At 39.9% G+C, this 27809-nt stretch overlaps 1 protein-coding gene across 1 annotated transcript in view; it reads left to right on the top strand.

The window, feature by feature from the left end:
* Nucleotides 1-23078, top strand: part of LOC113455438 (zinc finger protein 58-like) — a 97467-nt gene extending 74389 nt beyond the window's left edge. The window contains exons 5-6 of the mRNA XM_026783855.1: nt 19472-19514; nt 23020-23078. Of these exons, the coding sequence (XP_026639656.1) occupies nt 19472-19490 (19 nt within the window). The 3' untranslated portion in view covers nt 19491-19514; nt 23020-23078. The remainder of the gene's footprint in view (nt 1-19471; nt 19515-23019) is intronic.
* The last annotated feature ends 4731 nt before the right edge of the window (nt 23079-27809 follow it).

The raw sequence follows: 27809 nt of genomic DNA, 5'->3' as shown, positions 1-27809 counted from the left end.
CCTGCCTCTGCCTCCCGAGTGCTGGGATTAAAGGCGTGCGCCACCATCGCCCGGCCCCCTCCATTTTCTGAAGCATGAGGTAAACAGACATGAAACCAGGAATAACCAGAAGGGCGGCTGTAGCCAGTTTGGATATGTGACTATCCCTAGTGACTTCTATGCCACCAGAACATTCACAAGAATTACTGATAGCAAATGTAAGAGTTGGATAGTGAAATAAGAACAACATTTTTGGCAGAACGTGACAGAGGTAGATGCATTATTGATGTTTAAATTGTCCCAAGTGCCATGCATGTCAAAATTCTACTTTGTAAAAGTAGCTCTAATATATAGTATGCCTTGTGTTGAATATTTGTTCTGGAACATAAGGCAAGTCTCAGAATTAGAATTTTTTACATAAATGCAACAGGGAAATTTAATCCACAGCATCCTCACTGTGCTGTACCATGTTTGGCTATGTGCTTTGGCAAGGGCTTCACTCTTATAACTGATTGAATAATTAATTTTAAAGACAAAATCTCATGTACTTTAGCTTGACTCTAATTCTCTATGTAGCTAAGAATGACCTTGCTTCTACCTCCCAATGGCTGAGATTAATGTACATCACTAAGCCCAGGGCTTTGTGCATGGTAAGCAACTGCTCTATCAACCCAGCTACATCTCTAGCCCTGATACAATCCTTGAAGTTTGAAATCTAAATTAGAGAAAATAGAAACATATTTGAGATCTACAACTTTTAGTGGATTTATCTTTGGGAGTTTATAAAAATGCAGAAGGCACTGAAGGAATTCACTTATCCATTAGATCCTAGAAATTATTCAGTGTGCTCAGAGATATATCTGTGCTGGGTGTTCAGAGAACACAGTATTATGTCTTTGAGAAATCTTCAGGCTACCATAATGTTTTAATATAGATCAGGAAAAGTGTTATTTTGAATCTTGACTGAAGTTTAATTATTTAAACTCAATAGATATATCACAAAAGAAAAAATCCCTTGATCAACTGAAAATTAGTTAGCAATTTAGAAAACATATTGCTTTTATTTGTAACCTTTTTATGGACACATAAAAATTTCACGTTCTTCATTTGGATTGTCCATAGAAGCTGTAGTAAAGCAGAACATAAAAACTGTGCAGCATCCCATCTCTTTGATCTTCAACTGAATTAAACATTTCTGGCTCACAGAATTGTCTATTCCCATTAATATTGATCCTGACATGCAGGCTGGCTTCCCAGATACTTGTTGAAATGTGTTTTTTTGTCTACTGTGCTTGAGGTATCAGAATCTGCTCAAGCGTCTCTGCATTTTATTTCAATATTCATGCTCTTTTTTGATCAGCAAAAAAATACTTTGTTGCTATTAGAAAGGAAACTTTGTGTAAATAGAAGAGTGCAGTTTGAATTGAGGATCAAATGTATACCCATTCTAAACACTGACTTCTGTTCTCCACTGTCCAGTATCTGGAGGTAAGATGTAATAGAGGCATGAACTGCAATTCTGGCCTTCTTTGGAAGACTGTAATAACCATTTTTCTGTTGCTACATTAAAATACTGTTCTAGTTTGCCACTTATGTTGTGATATAAACCGTGACCAAAAGCAACTTGGGGAGGAAAAGGCTTATTTGGCTTATATAATTCCAATCACACTTGATGATGGAGGACCAGGGCAGGAACTCGAGCAAGAGCGGAGGCCAGGAACAGGTGGGAAAGCTGCTTATTCTTCTACTCTCAAGCTCAGGTTCAGCCACCTCCCTCCTTTTTGTATGTCTGCATAGAGTTTTCTTTCTGCATGCATGTCCATGTGCCACCTGTGTGCTTGGTGCCCACTGAGCCCAGAAGAAGGTATCAGATTCCCTGGGACTGGAGATAACAGATATTTTGAGTTGCTGTGTAGGTTCTAGGAATTGAACCAGGATCCCGTGGAAGAGCTCTTAACTTCTGGGCTATCTCTGAATCCTCTCGGCTACCTTCCCTATAACTCCCAAAAGGATCTTTCTGGGGGTGGCCCTGTCCAAAGTGATCTGGACTCTCCCACATCAGTGATTAATCCAGAAAATGCGGGGCATACTTGCCTTCAGTCAATCTTACAGAGGCATTTTCTCTGATGAGTTTTCTCTTCCCTGATGACCTCAATTTGTCTCAAGTTGACAAAAAAAAAAATGAACCACTACAATGACCACAACCAGCATCATCTTAGAAGGGAAATGATTTATTTTGGCTGACAGTTCTAGAAAGGATGTAGTTCATCATGGAGAGAAAGGCAGAGTAGTCAGAAAACAGAGAGATCACACTTCTTTCCCACACAGGGACCTGAGACAGAGTAAAAGAAAACAGGAACTGACCAAGCTATTGGATAGAGTCAGGTGGGAAATCTAAGCAGACAGAAGGGCAGAGTCTAGGAGATACCATCCAGATGCTTAAGGAGCCACATGACACATGGTGGTACACAGATTAATAGAAATGGGTTAATTTAAATGTAAGAGCTAGCTAGTAATAAGCCCAAGCCACTGGCCAAACATTTATAATTAACATTAAGCCTCCGAATGATTATTTGGGAGCTGGTAGGGAAGAGAGAAAACTTCGTTTACATTTAACCTCCAAAGACTTCCCCCAGGGACATTTTTCCTTCAGTGATTTTTCACATCCTATAGGTTCCAGAGCTTTCCCAAACAATGCATCCAACTAGATCTTGTTTAAAAGAGTAGGCCTATGGGGTCGTTCTTATTGAAACCATCACAAATACTTCTTCCTCTAGAGGTGAGGTAAAGCTATCCCCCTTCTAAGATTGAAAATTAGGAAAAGACTCCTATAAATGAACACAATACCACCTAATACAGAAAAGGGTTTGGAGTTTGATTTGACAATGTATTTTCTGAATAAATAATGTGATTGCCCTAGATAATAGGCTTTTTTTATATTTGTGTTTGGGATTATAACATGCATATAGAAAGAATAGCCTTTTAGTTTATGAAATTTTACATTTCATATTCATCTATGCATGAGCTTTATATTTAGAAACACATGAGTTGATGTTGGTTGCTTGTCATAAATACTGCTTTTGTATTTTTGACTTGAACTAAAGGCTCAGTAAGCTTGTAAAATATCAAGGGAACTAAATCCTCTAAGAATTTCTGTAAGTCGATTTCAGGAATACAGCAAGGCATCGATTTTAAGCTACATTTGTGCCTTAGGACAAAGGAAAGTGGCAGAGCTGAGGAATCCCAGGCTACTCAGGAGTCCATAGGAGGATGATAAAGTCGACAATTTGACACAGTAACTTAGGAAATCCATGTGGTATTAATTTGGTAGGAAGGCACTATCTAAGGTCCTGAAGTGTCCATCTACTCCCTTGTACCCGGAGGGCCAGGCTAGGATGGATCTGTGCCACTCCTTTCAGTGGCTTTAAAGTGATGAACGTCCGGGTGCCATCCCTGCCTAGCCACACAGCCCTTCTAGAACTCTGGACAGGGGGGAACACTGATCACGTGCTCAAGTACCTGTTCTCCTAGGTGAAGGGCAATAGGGCATCTGGGAGATTAGCAACTTTGTATTCACCCAGCTCAATTATCCAAGGGCTTCTCAATGTTTTTCTGTGGTTTTCCAAGGAGATGCTTCCATCTCAGAGTTTCATTCAGTGAAAGAAACGGTGTTGCCACCCGCATGAATGAGGTCAATTCCTCTGGCTATAAAGAGTAGAGAGAGCAAGGGCAGGATAGGATAAAGCTAAGAAATGTGCAATGTGAGCCTTGTAATGACCAGGGAAATGGGGGACAACTTGTCCTGATGAGGAATGAGAAGGAAAAGAAGCACTGGTTTTCACATTTCTCAGCTGTCCTGCATCACAAGCAGAGCCAGAGTCTATCAAAGGCCTTTCCTGATGAAACTGTTTGTCGGAGAATGGTGAAAGGCATGTAGTTTAAGTTTCTTCCTCATTTCTTTTCTCGGACAGATTTTATTTTATATTTGTCTTAGCCATGGCAAGTCATGCCAACATCCGTAGCAAACAAATTAAGATGCTTAAAGAAAGGGGAGGGATGGTTGTTGAAAGTGAAAAACGGGCTGTTCTTATGCATATTGGTTCCTGTAGGGATGGTGATTGTTAAAGAATTCAAGTGTAAATGGCAGTGTTCATATCCCTGGGGTGCAGGCCTGGGTGACTGGGTGGTGTTCAGGAAGAGGTCTGAGATGAATCGTCCTTTGGGAAACTGCAGCGTTTCACTAAGTGGAGATGTGACACTCGGACACTTTCTTTGCTATTTTGGCTATACATAGTACATTTCAAGCTTAAAAAATAATAAGGTTTTTTTGACAGGCATCCATGAATATGTTGCAGGTATTTATAATCTGGGTGAGACCAAGGGATTCTGTTTGTAAATCTCAGTGGTAGAAGCAGATGGGAAATAAGCATTGTGTGGGTCTTCTTGAGCCTGGGAGCCTTGAGGACGGAAGGCTGACAGAACAGAGCAGGACATTACTGCTAAGAGGGATGCTCAGCTTGCATCAGGATCACTGAGATTTTCACACACAGGGCTCAAAGCTGTAGCACTGTAGAGATGACATGACAGATGGGAAGGTGAGTGTGCAGAATGTCAGAAGTGGAAGAAAGAGACCTGCAGCCTGCTGGAGACTGCGTGGCTTCTGTGAGTTCTGGGAACGAACGCAGGTCGTTGGGCTTCAACTGCACTTTTGCCCACTGAGCCAAGAGTTTATTTTTAAAGTTAAAGTTCACACCTAAACAGTTTACTTTTGTTCATTTAATGTGTCTTATATTTAAATGTTTATTAAAATTAACTTTTGTGTTTAAATTTAGTTTAGTCTTTGAAATCACTAACACATTTCTGAATATATAATACAAAATTTGAATACAAAAGCTGTGAGCTCCCCACCATATCCTATTCTTTTCTCCCCAAAGACAAAGAAATTCAACTCTTAGTAAGGAAATATTTCTTTGGAGTTTATATTCGTTTAACTAAGAATTAACTCACATTGTTACTTATATTAACAGTCATTGATTAATTAATTCATTAGTTGTTAGTTGATTAATGTATGTGCATGAGTGTATGTATGTATGTGTGTGTATGTGTGAGTAATTATATGTGTGAGTATACATATGTACTCACATATGTGTGTGTGTGTGTGTGTGAGCATGTATACGTGTGAGTATGCGTGTGTACATGCAAGCACACATATACGCACATCCAGTCGTTGTGAAGACGAAGGTCAGAGAACTGCTCTCAGGAGTTGGTTCTTTCCTGCCACCTTGTGGGCTCTGTCATCAAACTCGAGTCCTCAAACCTGCTCACAAGTGCTTCCCTCTCCCTGCCAAGCTTGCTCCGTGGCCCAAACTGTTGGGTCTTGATTTTTCAGCTTTGTAGTGAGTGATCTGTTTGCATCCTGTGGTCCTAGCGTTCCTGCCTAGATCCTGTGCCTTGGTCTTTCTTTTCTCCATCTATCTTTAGGTTTTATCCCTGTACACCTTATCCAGTCATTTCATATTTACATCCTTAGCTGCATGAATGTTTTGTGTGTAACACTATGATTAGTTTTGCCTCTTGCATGGGATTTGGTTTTCCTTTGTCACTCTCTAAATCCAGTCTCTTTTCCTGTGGTACCCCCTCCCCCAGTGTTTTCCACCATGCTCTAACGTACATCTCCCAGACACTCCACAACCCTGGGCTGTTTTCTCTCTGGAGCTGCCCTCCAGCTGCCACCTTGGGACCACACACTCATGTCCTCTTGGGGATTCTCTTACCACCCCCCTTTTACTTCAAAAATAGAACTTCCATTTTTGGAACTTCCTTGTCCTTCAGTCTTTTCTTGGAGTCCCTCCGGCATCCAATTGAACATGTTTTATTTTAGTTTCCTGGGACAGGAAAATGTAGGATTTTTGGCAGTTTGTCTTTTTTAAAGTATTTTCTTCTACATTTAAGTTTGAGTTATAGTTTGACTTGTCACAGAATTCTAAGTTGGGAATATTTTTGTTTCTCAACCCTGTTTTCCTGTTTGGAATATTTTTGAACTTTCTCTTTGTTACACAAAAACTTGTCCCTTGCACGGTTCAGTATTGACCAGTTGTGTTGGGCAATGTCGTGTCTCAGGTAGGCAGTAATTAAACTGTTTCACCTATAGCTTCCTCTTCTGTCCTCAATCCATTCAGCCGTCTCTGAGAATCTATAGCCTACTTTATTCTACGAATTTTGCCACCTACCACCCTTACAGACGCTTGGTTTAGTTTAACTGCACGACAGCATCACACAGTAAAGACAACTCAGTGTAGTAGTGAATAAACAGGCATTGACTCTGTTGAGATTCCTTTATAAACAACGATTTAATTCCCATTTCTGTGCATCCACTTTTGTACGCATGTGCAGAATTTGTACCCTGTGCAAGCTATGACAGGGAAAATGACCACTTACAACTCAAGACACATTGGTACTTGTTTGCTTTAGGTAAAGTACCGGTAGCAACTCCTGAAGTCAGTGACATTCTCACTGATGCTCAATATGATCAGCCTTTTTGGCTTTTGCCAAAATCGTGGATGAGAACTTGTTTCTCAGATTAATTTGCAAATGAAAGTTGAGAGATTCCTCTTCTGTGAAGTGGCTATTTATACAGTTTGTCTATAAATTCTAAACTAAATTAAATCTAGATATTAAAAAATGCATGCCTCAAGATGTAAAAATAAAGCAAAATTAAATCTGCATAAAAATATGGCTGATGCATAAATAGGATTTCACAATTAAAAATTAAATAGTTGAATGCAAAAGAGGGATACATTTAAATAAAATGTATTTATATTTTCTATCGCACTCCATTGTTTTCAATGAGAGGTCTTTTTTAAAAAATTAAAATGGCAAATGAACCATAAACACTAATTTACCCTTACATATTAATCATGTTGGCCATGTCTTCATCGTTTGTGAAATATTGCTAATGTATCTCAGTAAAAGCAGATTCATTTTTAAAACCTTTAACAAAAGCATTAAGTAGTTTTCAATATTCAAAACAGAGAAGTATTATTAACTATAATTCTCAAAGTATAATAAAAATTATTAATATTTTATAGATTTGCTCTCTTCTCTAGAGAGATGGCCTCCATTCTGAAAGCACAAAGAACAGAAGACAGGAAGTGGGACAAAACCTTTTTTAATTTTTATTTATTCTTTTATTTTTGTTTTTCTTGCATGCACACACACTCTCTCATATCTAAACAATGGAACTTAATTTGATTTCTAAAATTGTTTCTGGAAAGATTTCCTCTTTTGTTCAGATTGTTAATCCTGATTTTCAACTTGATTGCCGTGAAAAATGTGTGCCATCAACAAAGAGAAAGAATAATTATAGAATTTGTTGTAGTTTTCTTGCATAAGGTATGTTTAATCTAAGGGATGTGTGAAATGTTTCAGGTCAAGAGTCCAAAGCAATCAGCTCGCCGGTAGTTTATATACTTCTTATATACATATCTCTCTATATGATCAAGCACTCTTTGCTCAAAAGTTTCCAGTGGGAATGTTATTACAATGATGTAATTAAATGATGTAAGTTCACCGTTATGACCTCATTAATGCAGAATACTTCACTGAGCTATTATGAAGATATTAATGTGTGAAAACTGTAGTGAAAAATGACATTTTATCAAAGTTCTTATGATTCTGTTTCCAAATTCAGGATCAAGGTTCATTCTTTACTGAAATTTAAATAATAGAGGTAGTAAAATAAATGATCATCAAATTGATTTATAAGTTGTTTCCTTTTCATTTCTTAATTTTCTAGTGTTATTGAGATAGAGCTCACTTCTTACATAGTTTGTAATTTTCTTTCTTTTTTAGGAAGGTCATTGTTTATTTTTAATACATATGCAAAGTTGTTTGATCATTACAAATATAACTAAATATTTTTGTTACTCCAAATGGAATCTTACGCCCATCATTAGCATAACAGTTTTATTCAAGCTGTAGTCATTATATAAAACTGCATTTCCAAACTCTTTAGTGCTAGTAATTAATATCTAGGATGTATGAGGCTCTGGGGTTAATTCCATCAACACAAACAAAATATCAATGATTTATATGAATAAGGTAGAAGACATAAATGCTGGCACATCAATGACTGTATTGAATACAAATTATCTAAACAAACATAAACTATCAGAATAAATTAAAGAACTTAGTAAATCAACTACATGCTACTTAAAATAAGCTAACATTTTTTCACCACTGAAGATAGTATCTAAGACTTTATGCACATTGGGCAAGAACTTTTGGATGAGCATATAACCTTAGCCCCTGAATGCATAATTAAATATGATTGTAATTTATTAAAATGAGTAAAATTTAAACAAAAAGAAAACAGGAATGAAAGCTCAAGTAGGTACATCCAAATTATAGTTGGGCATATTAATAAGTCCTTTTTTAGTTGCTATAAACACTAACTAGAAAGGTCACCTACGTTTAGGTTAGCATGAACAAATGGCTCCCATAGACTGCATCCCCAGAAACTGCAGAATACACATACACATTGTTTCCAACTGAGAGTCCATTCACTAAGAAAAGTTTATCAAGTCATAATAGAAGCTTACACATACTTAAAATATTAAGAATTACAAATTTATATTCTTTTGCTCAAATGCAATTTAATTAGATACCTGTCTAAAAAATGAGAAAACAACACCAAATACTAGGATATTAACATATATTTTAGTAGTGTATTGGTCAAAGAAGTTGGAAAGGAAGTAATGAGAAACATCAGACTGAATGAAAATTAAAGTTTATGTAAATGTGTAAAATACAAGTAAATTGTACTAAAATGATAAAAAACATGCTACTTAGAAATGCCAAGAGATATTAAACCAGTAATGTAATTTGTTAGAAAGAAGAGCAAGAGCTAAATGAAGCAGTCAATACAAAATAAACAAATAAACTAGACAGGCGATTTCATCAGAGAAGAAATAATTCTACAGGATCACATCCTGAAATTACAAACAGCAGGGAATAAATTCAAAATTCAAGACTTCGTAGCATCCAAATCAGACAATGACCTTCCTAAAAAAGAAAGAAAATTACAAGTCATTATTTTTAGAATCATGCACACAAGGCTCCTCAATAGAAACTCAAGATGTACTAGAGTTCCCTGGAGGAGCAGAAGTATAGGATGTACATATGTATTGTAAAAGAGGATCCGTTAGATCAGTTTACACCTTTGGGACTGGAGAGTCCGACAGTGAATATCTACACACTAGAGTCTGGGGACACAGACATAGTAGCTTCTCAGTCCAGGGAGCTTGATGCCTTAGCAATCCCAATCTGATGCTGCTGAAGGCATAGAAAATTCTGGGAATCTTTGGTATTGAGTCCACAATGAAAGACTGAAGAAGTTGAGTTCTGGTGTCAACAAAAAGAAGTTGTAGCAGAACCAGGCAAGAACAAGAAGCAAAGACAGGGAATCAGGGAACACTGTTTATTTCCTTGGACTTCTTTGTGTCTAGGGGACCTGCTTTGGGAAGGGACCTCTCCCCCATCAAGCTCACCATCAAGATTAACCAAAGCAGCAAATACTAGCCAACTAATTAGCAAGCCTTTGTGTTGGTTACTGCTACCAAGTGGGAAGTTATAAAAAGTTGACGGTGTGATTTCCCATACTTAATGTTATAAACAAAATTGCATTGTCATATCAATTAATAGAGAAAATAATTTGCTGCATTCATTAAGAAATTTCAGCAACATAAAACTAACGGGAAACACCCTAACCTTTATAAACCTTCTACATAAAACCAAGAGTAAATATCACATTTGTGTTGAAGGGCAGAGGCAGGAAGCAGTAGAGATCCCTAAAGTGCAATCTATGCATGCAAGCATTGATCCACCTATCCCATAACTTATTTTCATGGTTTCTTTTAAAGTGAAATATCTAGCTTTTCTCTGCTTTATTAATTATGTGCCTAAAATATAAAAACATGTTCAGCAAAATGTACTTTCCAAGAATGTTCAAAATGTCAGCAGCTTCACTTGAATAATTTAAAATAAAATCCCAGTGTGAAAATGGAAGCAGATACGAGGTTTCTTCCCTGGTTGAGAAGCTATTGACTATTAGTAGCTACTTGGAGAGGAAAGGTCAGTTTTCTTTAGAAGTGTGGCCACTGATAGGTTGACCATGCTTCCGTGGAACACCACACAGCTACAAGGATGAAGAGCATGAACTGGACTTAATGGGAGCAGCAAAGGAAAGCCAGAACACAGAGTCGGTGGGTACAGGAGATGGGCCGGGTCTGAGCGGAGGAAGACAAGGAGGGGAATATGGTCAAAACACTGTGTGAGATTCTCAAAGAACCGATTAAAAATACACTGGACATCTCCCAGGTCCTCATCAGTAAAAAATGGATAAAAGAACTTTAGTGTAATACTACAATAAAAAGAACAAACGTGAGATGCATTTAAGGACCTAAGTGCATCACAGGAACACGTGGAGGAGAAAGTCACAGACACTTGAGAATATGTGGTTTCACTCCACTTACAGGAAATTAATCAGGCAAAACAGATCTGTTTTTGAAAAAGAGCAGAACCAGACTAATGATTCCCAATTTTGACAAATTTTGGGAATATAATTAGTAGAAGAGATATAATATCTCCCGTTGTAAAATCTTGAAAAATTAATATTTCTTACTTCTTATGCAAATGTCATTTTATTATGGAAATGCAGTGCAGAAGTTTCTTGGAATCAATGTACTTTACTAATGAGGTTACTGAGGTTTGCCATTTTGCTTTTTATATTAATAACCTTCTCTATTTCATGTTAGGGCTCTGAGATGACAAAGCTCTGGCCTTTTATTCTGATATGCAAATAGTCTTCAGATTGAAAGCTCAAATGTTTGGAAGGGTCTTGTTATTGGCTGACCTATATTTATAAGCACTATTATTATTGCTGCATAGGGAAAAGCACACATAACAACCCTCCCCCAAGATGCTACTGCAATGAGTACAGCTTAAGATGGAGTCACTCATGTAATTAAGTTGCATTGATCTTCATCTGTCTTCATTCCCCTTCTTGTTTTGATAGCCAGCACGTACTACTCAGGCCCTGGGAGAAAGGCTGAGAAAAGTTTTTATGAGACTGGACAAAATGTAGTATTCATGGAGTAGTTTTTGAACTTGAGTTGTTGGAAGAGGACATCTACAAGAAAATATCTGTTGGCAGGCAGAACAGACAACTAAAGTTTAGCAGGGTAAACCAAAGCTACAAAAATGGCCCTGAAATTTGATGAAGATACTGGGAATACAGAGACCAGATTTTCATCACTGTTGTTACAATCCCATTCTCCAACACAGGTTCCATAATGCCTGAAACTTGGAAGGTCTGGGCATTTGCTCAGAAATGAATGCACATGGGCAGCGAAAAGCAAGGGTCGCATGACCTCAGGGAAGGATTTTCTGTGTAGGGTGGCATTTGCTAATCAGGTGTGTCTGTTGAAGCAACAATACTGACAGAAATATAGAAGGATCAAATGTGTTTGTAGAAGCAACAATACCCTCAGTGACTATGGTAGTTTGAATGTAATTGACCCCCATAAGCTCATAGGGGATGATACTATTAGAAGATGTGGCTTTGTTGTAGTATGTATGGCCTTGTTGGAGAAAATGTGCCACTGTAGGGATGAGCTTTGCAGTCTTGTCTATGCTCAAGCTACACCCAGTGTCTCAGACCATTTCCTGTTGTCTGCTGGTCAAGATGTAAGAACCCTCAGCTTCTTCTCCAGCACCATGCCTGCCTGCAGGCCACCGTGTCACAGAATGATGATACTGGGCTACGCATCTGAACATGTAAGCCACCCCAATTAAATGTTTTCATTTAAAAGACTTTCCATGGTCATGGTATCTCCACAGCGATAGAAACCTAAGATAAACGTTAGTACCAGGGACTTGGGTATGGGGTATTGCTGTGATAGGCCTGACCATGCTTTTGTTTGAAGGAATATAGAGTGTGGAACTGTGGATTAGAAAAATATTTGAGTGCTTTAAGTGCTGCTTAATGGGCCATACTCATAGGAGCATGGAAGACAGTGGTGCTGAGTGTCAGCTGATAAACTACGGGGACCTGGCTCATGAGGTTCCAGAGGAGAAGAATTTTAGTATGCTGCCTTGAAATCATTCTTGGGATATCTGGTGAGAATATGGCTTTTTTTTTGTCCTTGTCTGAAAAATGTGCCTGAGACTAAAGTGAAGAGCTTTTGATTAAATCTGTTGGCAGAAGAAATCTCATAACAGTCTAGTCATGTGGTTATTAGTGTTAACTAATGAAGATTTGTTATGAAAAAAGCAAGCTGAGCAAAGAAAAATTATATATATATATTATATAATATATATATATATACATACATACATACATACATACATACACACACAATTTGAGGAGAAAAGGAGCACCAAGAAGTGGAATGGAGCCAAGTCCTGGGTTCAAGAAGATAAACAGATTAAGAAATAGAATAAAGAGAGTGGTGACCTCAGAGCAAGATCCTACCCAGCTAGGTTTCCAACTTGTAAATGGAATTAAAGATAAGTTTAGAGCTAGGTATAGTGGTGCATACCTCTAACCACATCCAGAGGCAGAAGTTGGCAGATCTCAGGGTTTGAGACCAGCCTATTCTAGTCTACAGAACCAGTTTCAGTTCAGCCAAACTTGGGCAATGAAGGAAAGCATCAAAACCAGAAAGCTGGTGAATGTGTTATTGAATGAGAAGGCCATATTCTAGCCCCAGCAACCAAGAGAACTTGGCAGCTTCATCCACGTGGTTCTGACTTTAGAGTCAAGGATAAAAGAAAGGTGCTATGGAACCTTCCTCCACAACTAAGGAAAGTCACTAGAGCCAAGCATGTGTCAGGATGTCCTTGAACGAACCCTACAGAGGTCATTGCATGAAACTGTAAAGTTGAAGTCTGCATTGATTTCCTTGGAGATGCCAAGATATTGGAGATGTCAGGGCCATGGGACACTTGCCAAAGAAAGATGCCACCAGGGGTGGAACCAGCTCAAGAGGAAGAAATGCATTGCAGTTAACAAAGCTGAAAGGAGTTGGGGGATCTGAAGAGCGTTTTGGATGATGAAGAGTTTGGAGTTTGCCCAGCTGGATTTTGGTCTTGTTTTGGTCCAGTATTTCCTCATAGTGTTAGTGTTTCCTTTTCTATGTTTTGGAATGGTAATGTATATCATGTACCATTATATATTCAAAGTCTGTGATGTTTTTTTTTTTATTTTGACTATATAGGGGATTACAGTTAAGAGATGGCATGAATCTCAGAAGAGACTTTGGACTTTGAACTTTAAACTTTGTTGAGACTGTGATAGACTATGGGACTTTTGAAGGTGGACTAAATGCATTTTACATCATGATATTGCTGTAAGCTTATGGGAATCATTGAGTGGAATGTGGTAGTTTGAATGTAATTGGACCCCATTAGCTCATAGGGAGTAGCACTGTTGGGAGGTGTGATTTTGTTGGAGTAGGTATGGCCTTGTTAGAGGCTTTGTGTCACTGTGGGGGGGGGAGGCTTTGAGGTCTTCTATGTGCTCAAGCCATGCCCAGTATCACTTCCTGTTGCCTGCACGTCATGAAGTAAGAAGTCTCAGCTCCTCCAGTAACAGATCTGCCTGCACACCACCATGTCTCACTGTAAAAATATTGGAGTAAACCTCTGGAAATATAAGCCGCCCCAATTAAATTGTCTTCACTGTTGGGATAGTAGCTCCACTATCCAGTTCAAGCTAACCTGTGTGCCTTTACATCCTATAGCCATCTGTATAGCAAATCTCTGGGTTAAAGTTCTCTACATTTGGGATAACTGAAGGAGTTTTTATCTGCCACCCGGACCCTGCAGATACAGAGATGTCGTATGGGGAGAGCCATTCATGCAGTCAGCAGAGAGAAAGGGAGTTTGTGGTGAGCTATTTTCCTTGTGCTTTGTGGCTGCAGGGAGGCAACATTTCTGGGAAGCCAGCCAAGCCAGGATATAGAAATGTGGTTCCTAGTTCTACCCTGGTGTTCTGAATCCACTGGCCCTGTTTTCTCCTCAAGCACTCCTCTTTCTCTGTTCATCCAATTTTACCCATCAGAAAGTCTTAGTCTAACCATAACCATGAGTCAATAGCGATACTGCTTCTTCCGTGTGTGGGTTCTTCCCATCCTTGTACCCTTATGCTGCCTTCTTTCCACTCACATTTGCTGGAGACCTTTTGTGGTTCATGTCTCCTGAGTTTGCTTAACTTTCTATTTCTGTGATGAAACACCATGACCAAAAGTGACGTGGAAAGGAAAGGGTTTATTTCATCTTCAAGCTCCTCACAGTCTTCCTGAACAGCATGTCATGTTGGGTACAGCGATAGTCTACTCTGTGGTACTTACCTTTGTCTTAGTCAGGTTTCTCTTGATGTGGTAAATACACGACCAAGAGCAACTTAGGAAGGAGAAGGTTTATTTGACTTACACATCCAGATCATAGTCCATGATGAGGACAAGTTAGGGTAGGATCTCAAGGCAGGACCATGGAGACAGGAACCGTAGCATAGACTATGGAAGAGTGCTGCTTACTGGATTGGTCTTCATGGCTTGATAAGCTTGCTCTCTTATACAGTCCAGGACCACCTGCCCAGGTGGCACTGCTCACAGTGGGATGGGAACTCTCATGTCAATCACAATTCAGGAAAATGCCCCAATAACTTACGTAAAAGCAATCTGATGGAGCATTTCCTCCATTGAGGTTCCTCTTCCCAGATAACTCCAGCTTGTGCCAAATCCAAGAACCATGGATATAGAACAAATGAGTGTCAGGTTTCCTGAAAGGCCAAAGAATAATTCTGATGGAGGCTCTTCATTTGCCAGCCTTCCAAACTCGCAGCAAGCTCAGCTGTCTTCCCAAGACAATACCCACCAATATCTTTTCTTCGCTTGACTTGACAAAAATTACTTGCCTTTAGCCAAATATCTAAGTACTACCATGAATTATTTTTTATGAATAGAGGAGCTTGACACAAATCACCTTAGTGTATGTTGCCTTATTCCCAACAGAAATATGACATGCTGAAGCTAGTATTAGATATTCATGGATTGCCCTTGGATTGGCTCTTGGGCTCTGAAAATGTGCTTGATTCTGAAGGTAAATGCTGTCTGTGGATAACTTTCTCTAGCACCCACTGTGTAAAATGAACCAGCTGTGCATCTGCTAGGGCCATACTAAGTCACTGAGGTCTTAATACCCAGTCCTGTTGTCCTTCTAAAACATAAAGTATACAGGGAGGTGCTGTAGGAAACTGGGAGCCACAGTGGATGCTTGTGTTGCGGGTTCTGCAGCCCACTGCGCGGTGTGTGTTAGGACAAATCCCAGCTGACTGCTCTCAGTATTTTAGGAGAAGTGGCACAATCAGCATCTGCTATGTGGAGTGTACATTGATTGTCAGATGAACTCTCATTATAAACTGTAACCTTGGAAAAGGAAAGGTTGAAGGTGGCTTGGGAGCTGGGTTTGGATCACTCTAGGGTCTCATATTCACCCCCAACCATAAAAGGTCAAACAAACCTGCACAGTTAGAGATATGACGCAGCAAAGTTGCTCTCAGAGAGGTACCACTTGCCTCACCTTGCATCTGCACTGCTTCCTTTAGCCCCTCTGAAACAAGTATCCAGAACCTACTTTGTGAAGGTGGACTGGTGTTCTTGGCAGAAGCCAGGGTCCTGGTCCACTGTGATGTGGGTGGGTCTAGGGTCAGGTGTAGCAGAAAGCATCTATTCTCAGCACATGGCCAGCTGGCTTTTTCCCAACAGGGAAGGGGGTTCTCAACATGGCAGGCTTGTGGTTGCCCACTCTAAATTTGTTGTTTCAAGAAATGATCTGGCAATCTGGTCTTATTTTCTCTGTTCTGTGAACACACTGCCACACCGCACTGGAGGATCAACTCTAGACTTTAGCAAGTAAGCGCCAGTGTCTTTCTCTGGCTGCTTATCATACATAATTTGGTTTTAATAAATCTCTTGTCACATCCCTTATAACCTAGCTTATCTTGGCTTATTAGATAAAACATATGCCAATATCTCCTAGCCCTATTTCTAAATTACTTTGGAGCCTCTCTGCTTGATAATATGTTTAAGTACTGAGCTTTTAAAAGAGCACATTAGATGTTACTTAAGTAATGTGGATTATTTGATGGGCATGTTTATTCCTCTGAAGGATAGAAATGACCAGCATCAGTTTTTAAACATCTGCTTGGAATAAGACGGCTAGTGACACTTTGAATTCCTGTATCTGGTGTGCTGGTACTGTCTGCCTTGCCCCAGGACATCCCAAGAAGATGCTTGGGTCATTGCTTCATGGAATTTTTCAAGCTGAAATTCTTCTTACTGTTCACGCCCCCAATTTGGTCACAGCGGTCCAATGATGACTATAGTAGATAGAAAACTGGTTTATCCTGCCATTTTGACCACTCACTTTGTGGTTATTACAAGCAGTGCCGTGGTGAGTACATCGCCACTCACCTTTTGTGAGCATATGCATCAAAAGCCATTTCTTTAAGTTTCTCATGCTGTTTGGGGAATGGGGAGGATGAGTGAATCGAAGGGATATTTGATTAGGATAGACAGGACAGTACACATTCTGGTTTTTGGCCAGTATAGTCAGTTGAGTTCCAAAACTGTTGGGTCAAAGATAATTTGACTTTTAATTGCCTTGGGCTTTTCTCCCAGGGCTACTTGCATGGGAAATATAATTTACAAACATAATAAGAAACTTCCTAGGCTGTTCTTGAGGTTCCTTAGCAGTGAATCATGAAACACTGGGGATGCTTCACAGTTCAGTCACGGGAGTGTATGTATCCCAGAAGTTTTACTTTATGTCGGTCATGCTTTCTTGGATTTCAGCAGGAATCTACATGGAAAAAAATCTGCTACTGTAGACCGGTAAATGCTAACATTTTCAAGTGTGTGTGTGTGTGTGTGTGTGTGTGTGTGTGTGTGTGTGTGTGTGTGTGTGCTGAGTAACACATCATCCCTGCAGAGAATGCCCTGCTACTTTAGGATGATTATTACTGCAGGTTATTCATCCTGTATTTTCAGAATCAATACAGACTTTATATAAATGGAAAAAGTGATAGTGTTTCCAATAAAAAGCAGGAAAGAAATCATCACCCTTATGAAAGGTTCAAGAGATGAATTTTTGGTGGATCACAGAGCAGTCTTGGCAGTGACACTGGGATCCTGTTGCTGCCTGCTTTATTGTTTACACTCTGAGAACACACTGAACACACATTAGCAGAATTCAAATCATTATCCACTCTCGATTTTACTCTCAGTGTTTTCACAGTATGGGAACTCCTCTTTAATTATCAGCATCTCCTAGGTCCAAATTACTGTTGGCTTTCTCCTGGATTCGTGTCATTTTCTCTTCACTGCTCATCCCATCTTTATGGTTTCCCCAAGGTAAATTCCAAACGACATATAAATTAGCACCAAAAAGCAATATAACTACTATGCTAACAGTTCCCTTTATTATTTCTGCTGAATGGCTTTTTCAGAATATCAAACCCAAGATCATGATCTCTTGGTCTTTTAGTGGCACCGTCCTTTGCTTCATCTTTGGCTGTACCACTCTGCCACCACCTCAGCACCCCCAGGTACATAAGCATATCTCTCCTATTTCCAGAAAATCCAAGAACTTCTATTTTTTGGACTGTCCCACTTTCCCTCTCTCTATACTGTCTCTGTTGTGCTTTTCCTGGTTAACATATACTTGTCTTGTGTGTGTAACGCTTCTGACTTCATTTTCCTCCAGATGAATTTTATTAGGCCACTAATGATTCTGACACAACTTCTATCTTTTGTAAAATTCAGTATGATTATAGTTAAACATATTCTCATTATGTGTGTAATATATGACTTGTCTCTAGGCCCAAAGGATCTTTGTGTTAGCATCAGAAAGGAGAGAGAGAAAAGGGTGGCCTTGTTGCTGCCACACTTGGCGTTTAAGCAGGTGGAGCTGTCCAGGTTTTATTTGAGGAAGAAAATGTGGTGTTTCAAGTGATGACAGGACTAATGAGCACAAACCAGTAGGAAGCCTCTAGAAGTTTCATGACTTTCTGTGAATTGTCATTATCAGCCCATTCAGAGTCTGACATAACCTGATAGAGTCAAGAATCTGAGCAACCTAGAAGAGATGACCATTGAGCAAGCACAACACAGTACGCAAAGCTGGAGACTGCCTTTCCATTTTTGCTATTAATTTTATTTCTTGTCCCAAGTAATGTACTAAGTATTTCATTAACAACCTCACCCCTTCAGCCGAATGCTGACTTTGCTCCTTAGGGACATAAAATATTATAATCCATTTCAAATTTCAAAGGATGGTATAGAAATGCTAAGCAATTACTTTTTTATGATGTAATATTGATCACAACCCAACATTTCTATTGACTCAACAACATATTAATTATTGATGGAAATTTCATGAAATTCAAACTCAATTAAACATTATTGTCATTATCGCATGTTAATGCTGCACTTGTCACAAGACTGTTACTTGCTAGACAATTTGAACATCCTTTTCAATGTGGCTCTGTGAGTCAATGGCTTCATTGCTGACATCCGGCAGAGGAGAAAGGGCTTGTTTTCATTAGGAAGTGAACCACAAACTTACATTCTTGCTAGGGTTCCTTGGGTTGTTGCAGACATAGGGGGATATTAATCTATTGATGTGGCTTCCCCAGATAAACCAAAGATGAGGGGGAACAACTTTTGCTGAAGATGATTTGTCTACCCTTATCAGAGAAGTGTCTTTGCATACTGGAGGGCACTTATTGCAAACACTCACAACTAGTCGAAGTACAGGGAATAAACACTGAAGTTCTCAGCCACAAATGGGATATCTCTATCACACACACATGCACGCACACATACACACATACACTCACAAAGGCTCAGGTTCCATTGTGGAAGAAAGGCAAAGATATTGTAATAACAGGAGGTCAAGAGGACTGACCAAAATGGTGTTTTCTGGACAGGACAGGATCATTGCACTCATGAATTGTCCCTGGTGATTGAACTTGTGGCTGACTGCGTAAGGTCTATACAAGATCAAGTCCATCAACATTCCACCATGGAAAGGTTCCTGAGTCCCATCCCTAGCAAAGAGCAACGAACAGTTGATGGCTTCTAGAAGAGGGAACAATTTTTCTTTAAGGATATGGTCCCATGTAGGTTACCTGAACTCCATCCACCACAGGGCGCAAATCCCTGAATATATGGACAGAACAAATTGGACTCAATGGGTAATTTAAGAAAAAGAAGATACAGAGCTGGGAGGTAGTAGGGAGGTGTGGCATATCTGGGAACAGTTGAGGGCAGCATTGAGGAAAAAATACGATCAAAATACATTGCACAGAATTTTCACAGAATTATAAAAATATTATAATATATATATGATAACCTGTCTGTTTCCCCAGGTTTCTTAAAGATTGCTAGATTCCACATGCCCCTCTGTGCCTGGTAAGTTCAGCAAGAAAAGCTGTATCATTTAATGCTCTATTGTCTCATGTATCCAACTTTATTCATAGAAAATATTGTGGTGGGGAACCATTGTTATCAGAAATCAAGAAAAAGTCCAATCATATTATATATACGATTATATATATATATATATATATATATATATATATATATATATTGGGTGACATATATGATTAGACTTAAAGTTTCGATGAAAATATTTATCCATGTCTATACTTGGAGTCTAATTAATCTGTGTAACACTGAAATGGATGTATAGTGTAGAGATGTATATTAGTGTATAGATAAAATAGATTTCTTCTTATAAATTTTTATAGCATTGGAGCCTTCTCACAAAAGTTAGAGCTACTTCTTAGTTCAATAAATTCTTTACGAAAAACTGACATAATCCAAGAATGACAAGGGGTTAGTGTGTGTCATGAAGATGAATATCTGGTTGCTGGGATATAAGACTGATGGTCATTGTTATAGAAAGGTTCTTCATGAATAAGAAGCAAGTACTTCTGCCCCAGGTTCCTGATGTAGCCCATAATTTCTCCCTTCACATTGCATTTGCAGCCCGACTGAATCACTGCATACTTGATATTTATCTACTTTTTATTGACCTCTTACGAGGTTGAGTTGGAGTCAAATATTCCTGTAGCTGAAATCACTAATGGCTTAAATAGGGTGGACGTTTCCATCAAAAGTCATTTTCCTAACCTCTGAGTCATTTCTCAGGCTCTAATGATTCAGACACTGGTATGTCCTATTTAAAATAAAATTTCGAAAGAAATCAAGCTTCGGTCCGTTTCAAGGATTCCGGGCCGCAGGTGAGCTGTGCTGTGCTGATAAGGCGTAAGTGCAATTGGGGCAGGAAGTTCAGACATCGGGAGACTCAAGTGCCCCTCCCCACATCTCCTTTCTGGAGCTAGTGGAGCCTGCAGGGACACCAGAGGTGGGACACCTGCGACTTGCCTGTGTGTCTAGTGGATAGCAGTTCCCCGAGAGGACTTCAGTCTTCACAGGCTCATTCAGAGCCTCTGCCTCACGGGGGCTCATTAAGTTAACTGGCCAACTCCAGTAGGAACTGGTTGGAGCCATGCCCCCTTCACGCTCTGACAATCACAGATGATAATTGGTGAGAGAGGACCCTCCAGTCGATAAACACCAGGATGGGTCTCTGTGATTTGATGCTGAATTCCCACCCTGGTTAAGGGATTGTGAGAAAATCTGAATATTTACAACACAAATACTTGCATTTGGTAGGAAAGGGCACCACACATTTTCACAATCTCTCCCATCAGCCAGAGATATCCTCAGCAATATGTATTATTTTCCAATTTTTTCAAGTCTTTGAACACTTCCTCAAGAGTGTTTGACCTCCACAGTGTTTTGTGCTTTTCAGTTTATCTTTGTTTTTGCTGTTGTTTATTTGTGTGAGAATTTTGAGTCTGGATTCCTCATGTACCTCCGTCTGGTTTCCAGTTCACGTTCCACGTTTTCCATTTGCTGTGACTGTTGTGTCTGTGTGTGCACACACACAATGCACACACAATGCACACACACAATACACACACAATGCACACACAATGCACACACATTGCACACACAATGCACACACATTGCACACACATTGCACACACAATGTGCAGTATATGTTTGGCTATAATAGATGGGGTTTGATGACCAGCCTACTGTCAAGGTAGAAAATTATGATCTCCATGTTTTGGAGATACGCTTAATTTATTACCAATTCATTGGCTATTAAAATTTCACCAGTGTATCTAGAAAGAGTCTCAAGGCAGAGGTCAAATATTATACCCTAATCTCAAAAACTTAAGCAAACACAGAACACCACACTGGAGAAAGAAGAACAAGTGACCCCTTCACCTGGCTCCTAAGCAGCAATCGCTGTTAGAGGTGCAGGTCCTCTGGCAAACCCTTCATACTGACGGCAGTAATGGTTCCCCTCTGCACAGCCTCCCCCTTACATTCTTTCTGAAAATTTCATTGTATAAACTCACTTGGTTAGAACTGTCCATATCAATTCTATAGATTCTTGCTTTATTATAACATTAATACCTATTTCCTTCTCCGTCTCAATCTCAGACTCATGGAAAACTGCTTACTAGGGACACACTGTACATCAGAGATTAATAAAGCAAGGGACTCTCAACTTCCAAGAAGCAGACTTGATGTTGGCTTCTCTTCACATTCAATGGCTCCCTTGCTTCTTGGCAAATGAAAGAGAGGTGATTTGTGGACTTAGGTGAAGGGCTTTTCTATGGAGAGACAACAAGGATCAGGAACATATTCAAATGAGAAAATAGAAGGTAGATGGATAATCATTCTACAGAGGGTAGGGAAGGTGCTAAGATGAGCGGAGGACAAAAGCAAGCATGTATTGTTTCAGGCCTGGGATGTCAGGTTGGAGCCCTGTCTCATGCTAGAGATGGAGGATGGCAGCAGGCTTGTTGGCCATGTCACTGCCTTGTGGCTGTGTTTCTTATGGTGCTGTGATCTATACCTAAGGAGGAGCACAAAGCACTGAGGGTTTTAGGCTAGAAGAACTTTCTTGGAATTTACCGACTTTCACAAGAGACCAAACCATCCTGCTTTTGAGTAAGATTTCTGTAGTGTTCGGTAATTTGTGAGAAACACATTTTATCTTGATCAAATGTAATTTTTACAAAAAAAGAAAAAATCATCCTTGGATAATACAGAAAGAATAGCCACTGGATCGGGGTATCACAAGATGGGGTATTAGCAAAAAATCTAGGCAACTGTCTGATTTCAGTCACCACAAATTTGTAGGAAATTAAACTGAAGAAAGCATTATCAATTAAAACTGACTTTTGCATGGTCACAGATGTTCAAAAACTACAAAACATGCAAACACATGCCGGTGAGAAATTGCACCCATGTGAAGAACATCTTGTCTCTACAAAACCTGTTTAATCCAAATTTCTGACCATATGTAAATGTGTGTTGTGAAGTGTTAGCCTGTGCTCGGTTGCTTGGACTTCCTCATGCCTCAGGGAGTCCTTCTCCCATAGACAGGTCACCACTTTTCCAGCTTCTGGCTTTCTGAACGTGTAGGAGACAATCATTATACCAGTAAATGCTACAAAATAAACTATACATTCATATACAGTTATATCTTGTGGTTGCCTTTTTATAATGTAAGCTACTTCTCATAGAAGATGAGAGAACAATGCACATAAAATTTATAGCATTTCAAACATCCTTCATTGTGCTTGAATATACATTCCAAAGAATTTATGAATTGCAGTTAAAATTAACTATAGTCTTTCTCAAGTGGGGAATTTATCATGGAGCTAAACAAACATCATTTTTCTCTTGAGAGAGTAAAGTGTGGTTTATACAAAAACCTGGAACAATTCTCTTTGATGAAAATGAGAACCTGCAAACCAATCTCTAAGAGATTTAAATCCATGAATTTCAATACATCATTTTCTGCCTTTCCCCCCTCTGACTACAGAGCTACATTTTTGCAGAATCACAGGACTGATATCACCCTGTGAGAGTAACAAAGCAGGCCTGCGAAAATGTCCTCTCCTCTTAGCCATGACTGAAGCTTATGGTCCACTCTGAACCGAGATACACAGACTCTACCTTCTGCTTTGCTCACTGCGGCTGCATAACTGGAGACTGGCTTACGGCTATAGACGACTGGCTTCGGAGAAATGCCACACCCACATGTCTGGGCTGGTCTTGTGTCCAACACCTGTCTCCTCGGTGTCCTTTCAAGGTCTGCAGAGACTATGTTGTCCCTCCTCAAAGTCTTTCTCTCACTGTGTCAACCACGTGATTTCCAAAACTTCCATAACTGTCTCAAGGATGGTTTACAAAACCGGAGTGGGCACGAGCACTTCACAGACTTCAGTGGGCTGATTTTCCCCGCTTGCTGAGATCTCATCTTCAAGACAGTGCAGAAGTACTAAGCCCTTGGCTTGAGAGTTTGTCAGAGATATAGTAAAGAGGCAGAAGGAATGAACTCAAGAAGAGTCAGGAAACTGTTTGTATTCTTTATACTCTGTGTTCTGGTTTAAAGCCAGGTATGGACATTCTTAAAACTTAGTTGAGAAAAGTGACAGTAATATGTTTATAAATCAGTAAAAAACAAAAACAAAAACAACCAGTAGTACCAGATTGCGGGTAAAGATTGTGAGATCTCTCTCTCTTATCTTCCTTTCGCCCACCCTCCCATTTCCCTTTCCAACCTCCTACCCTAGCTCCCGCTCCCCTTTTTCCTTTCTCTTTTATAATGGAAAGAGCATTAATTATTTAGTGCTAGTTTAAGTTGTACCTAAAATAATGGTTTTTATTACGGCACCCTCATGCACATAAGTCATCGTACTTTCTTGTAGACGCACGTTTCCCGCTCATGTTTCTGCACTGGACCAGCACAGACAACGTTGGCAGAGATTCTAACATTTGCAAACAGAGATTTGCATCACAGGAATTCAAGTGGTTTTTTTTTTCATTAACTTGGAATTAGAAGTGACTGGGAAAATGGCCTTCTTGTTCAAATCAAATGTCATCTGTTGTTGCTGACTCTAATACTGAAAAAGTTCTTCCTGAGCAAATCTGGGGAGCAGATGCTAATTATTGTTTTTCAGAACTGATATTAAGATAAGTTACAGTGGATGGAGCAGAAAACAAATGATAATTATAGTCTGCACTAAGTGCCAATAGCTGAAAAAGAAATAGGAGGTGGGTTTCATAGGAGACTTTCATCTAAGGGAGAGCCAAACTCTACCACTGTCCAACCTTGTAGAAAAAATTCATTTAAAGTCCCTTTACAACTGCTGGAGACCAGTGAGTTACAAAAGCTCATCTTTTAGCCTGGATCCTTGGTTTTTCAATCACTTGGGGATTTTGTGGATATGTAATTTATCTTCTTAAACTTTCCTAAGCGGGGACTCTAAAGCTGTTTTCGTTATTGGTTCCACTTCAATATGAGGCAATATTTGCTGTGTTGTTACAGGATTTAATTTAGAGCAAGTGGTTTCTTAAATCCATCAAGGGTACTGGGGTAGAGAAACCATTTAGTTATTTTTTCCTTTGAGAGATTTGAGCATACTGTGGTGATAATTGGATAGGTTTGGTCTAGAGTCCTTATTCTCCATGCTAAAGGAATAGACTATTTTTTGAAAGCTGATATATGCTATTATTGAAAAAGACCCCTGTTTTATGAGACCCAGGTTGTAGCAGGGACTCCATCATGAGGAAGCATCAGAGGCAGAGTAGTCCAAAGAGTAAAGATTTTGTACCCAATCAATCACCCTTCAGTTAGCTCATCATATTGTAGAGAAATTATTTGCTATCCTCAGTAAATCTGAGGTTGCATTCTATGCTTTTGAAAGTGAATGAAGTGATTGCTATTTCAGGATCTGTGAAATTTCTTTAGAGAATTAAGATATTTTAGAACATATTACTCAACAATTTAAGTATCTGCTCTTGTGACCTACTAAGGTTCCCTGGGAGTCAGCTGTGACATCACACCTGTCAGGTTCCCCAAATTATAAGCACCGTGGCTTTTGTGAATGGTGGGGTTTGAATAAATGAAGCATAATTAATAAGAACTCAGAGAGAAATTGAAGTTCAACCTGAGGATCTGAAAAGCAAAACTGTCAGCTACTGGCTCTTACCTTGACCTCAGATTGAAAATGGTGATCCTGCCTCCAGGAATCTCAGAATGAGACTGTGTGTTCAGAACTGTTCCCTCCTATTTTATAATCCTCTCTAGGGCTGGGATTAAAGGTATGCACCATCATCATTAAAGGCATGCACCTCCTGGTTTCTATAGCAACTAGTGTGCGTTACCATAACCTGGTCTACAAGGCTGACCAGTGGGACTGTTTTACTCTCAGATCTTCAGGCAGGCTTTATTTATTAAAATACAATTGAAACACCCTACAGAATGGCACTTGTGCATCCTAAGCGCTTGCAATGAAAGGAGAGAAAGTGACCAACAGTGCTGTCAACAACAGCTCAGTTGCTGACAGTAGAAGCCAGGTGAGCATTGGGGAGCCATGTCAGTCTAAGATCTGACAAAGCTTGTGGGGGAAGAATAATTCCCAAGACAGCACAAGAAAAAACCATGACACATGAATGAATATTAATTCAAAAGATGAACAGATGAAATAGCAAGCAACTCAATTTCCACGGATTTACTCGTTCTATTTTATGTCTATGGTGTTTGGTCTGCATGTATATCTGTTTACATGAGCATGCCTGGTGCTCAAGGAGGCCGCAATGGACCGTGTTTCTATGGTATGGAAACAATGCTCTGTGTGTATGTCATGTCTATAACTGAGTGAAGAAAACAATGCTCTGTGTGTATGTCATGTCTATAACTGAGTGAAGAAAACTGCAGGTAGGGTCCAGACAGGTGTGGTTGTTGCTGTGCTCGGCGGCTGTTCCTTCTCACCTCCTATTCTGATGCCTCAGCTACCCTCAGATGGACAGGACCTATACCCGCAAACCGGGGTGTTATCACTTCACCAAGGGGGGGGAACTCCTGAAGCTGTAATATAAAATATAGGAGAGGCCTAAAACGTTCTTATGAAATATAATCATGCGTAGGAATTAGACTCCGGTTCAGCCATTTCCTTTAAAGAACAGAGATTATTTCTTAATTTATTTTCAATACTACAACCTTACCAAGTGCCGTTTTGATGAAGGATTTTTAGCTGAATCAACCTTTACAGGCAATAACCTCACCAGGTAAAGTTAGCTCATTCTTTTCTATAAAGTTCAGCCGTCAGATCCCGTTGCGGCATTGAGCTTGCACGCGAGACACCCTTTAATGGCGCTGGAGTTGTTTTCTTCCTTTTATCTTTTAAAAATGTTCCTTGCATAGACATGAAAAGTGTTCAAAACCAGCTGTACCATGAGGGAGATTACTACATAGCCACAGGAGACCAATGCACTACCCTTCCCCTTATTCCCTCAGCTTCTGGGTTAGTCACCCCGGGAGTGAAATACATTAGTTTTACATCACAGAGAGAACTCATGTGTAAGAAATTACAAAAAACATACACTCTCGAAATATTTTCTTCTCATCGCTGTTTATGCAAGAAGCTCAACAGTCTCAAAAAAATGTAGGCTTATTCAAACCTAACATAAGAAACTTTGAATTAAGGCTGTAGATGGCTCGGCAGATAAAGAACATGTAGGCAAGTGTGAAGACCAAAGTTCAAATCCCCACAACCCATATATAAGTCAGGTGGCAACACTCACCTATAATCCTAGCACACGGATGGTGAGCTAGGCAAGCTCTAGAGCAAGCTGCCTCGCCAGACAAGCCGTAACTGCAAGCCCCAGGTTTAGTGAGAGAGTCCCTGCCTTAGTGTATAAGGTGGAGAAGCATGGAGAAAGACACTTGATATCAATACTGGGCCTTTAAAGCATGCACTCATATATGCATGTGGATCTGCGTGCAAAAATGCATCCAGACCCACGTGAACATGTATACACACACACAGATGCACCACAACAAAATATTTGTATACCTGCAACAAAGACTTTGAACATAGAAATCATTTTGCCCACGTCATCATTTGATGCAAACTGTTGAACATCTGTGACACACTTGGCCATGGTAGGCAGAAGACACGATGTTCATGTCTGCAGTGTGACAGACGGCAGCCTGTCTCAACAGAAATCCAGCAGGGCCCAGCCATCACATCCTCTCTTCCTTCCCTCAGGACCCTTGTTTAAGACTGAAGCCAGCATCTCCATCAGCCTCTGAACTCTCAATCGAGTGAGTAGTTCTGCCACTGGAGACTGGATGTGACACGTGACAGCCTTGCTCTGGAGTCACTTTTGGCTGGCTATTTCCTGCACTCCCCATTTTCCCCATCTTCCCACTCAGGGCGTTCCTCATCCTGTCTTTGGTGGCTTTTGCTGCCACCCCTGCCGTCCTGGTGCGTGGATCATTCTAAGTGTTCTGTAACTCAAGTGCAACTTGACTGGCAGTCTCCTAGTTTCCCTTGCTGCCTCTTTCCTCTGTGCCCTGTCTACAAACTGTGCACCCAGGCAGCAGTATCAGGGCCAGGGGATGTTCTCAGAGAGGACAAGTGCCTGCAGACCTTTTCCTTAGAAATGTTAGAGAAAACAAAGCTTGGCTCACTCATCCTCACTCTATAGAGAAGCCTTCTATTTAAAAACATGCTCACTACCCTGAGCACTTAGAACAGCAAAAACCAGTTTAGGTCAGTGCTATGCAGGCCAAGGAGGGCAGTCCTTTATGGGAGAGGGCAG

Source organism: Microtus ochrogaster, chromosome 19 (genome assembly GCF_000317375.1).
Source record: "Microtus ochrogaster isolate Prairie Vole_2 chromosome 19, MicOch1.0, whole genome shotgun sequence".
In the NCBI taxonomy this organism is placed as follows: Eukaryota; Metazoa; Chordata; class Mammalia; order Rodentia; family Cricetidae; genus Microtus; species Microtus ochrogaster.
Note: the sequence above shows the minus strand (reverse complement) of the source record. Positions and strands in the feature narration are given on the sequence as shown.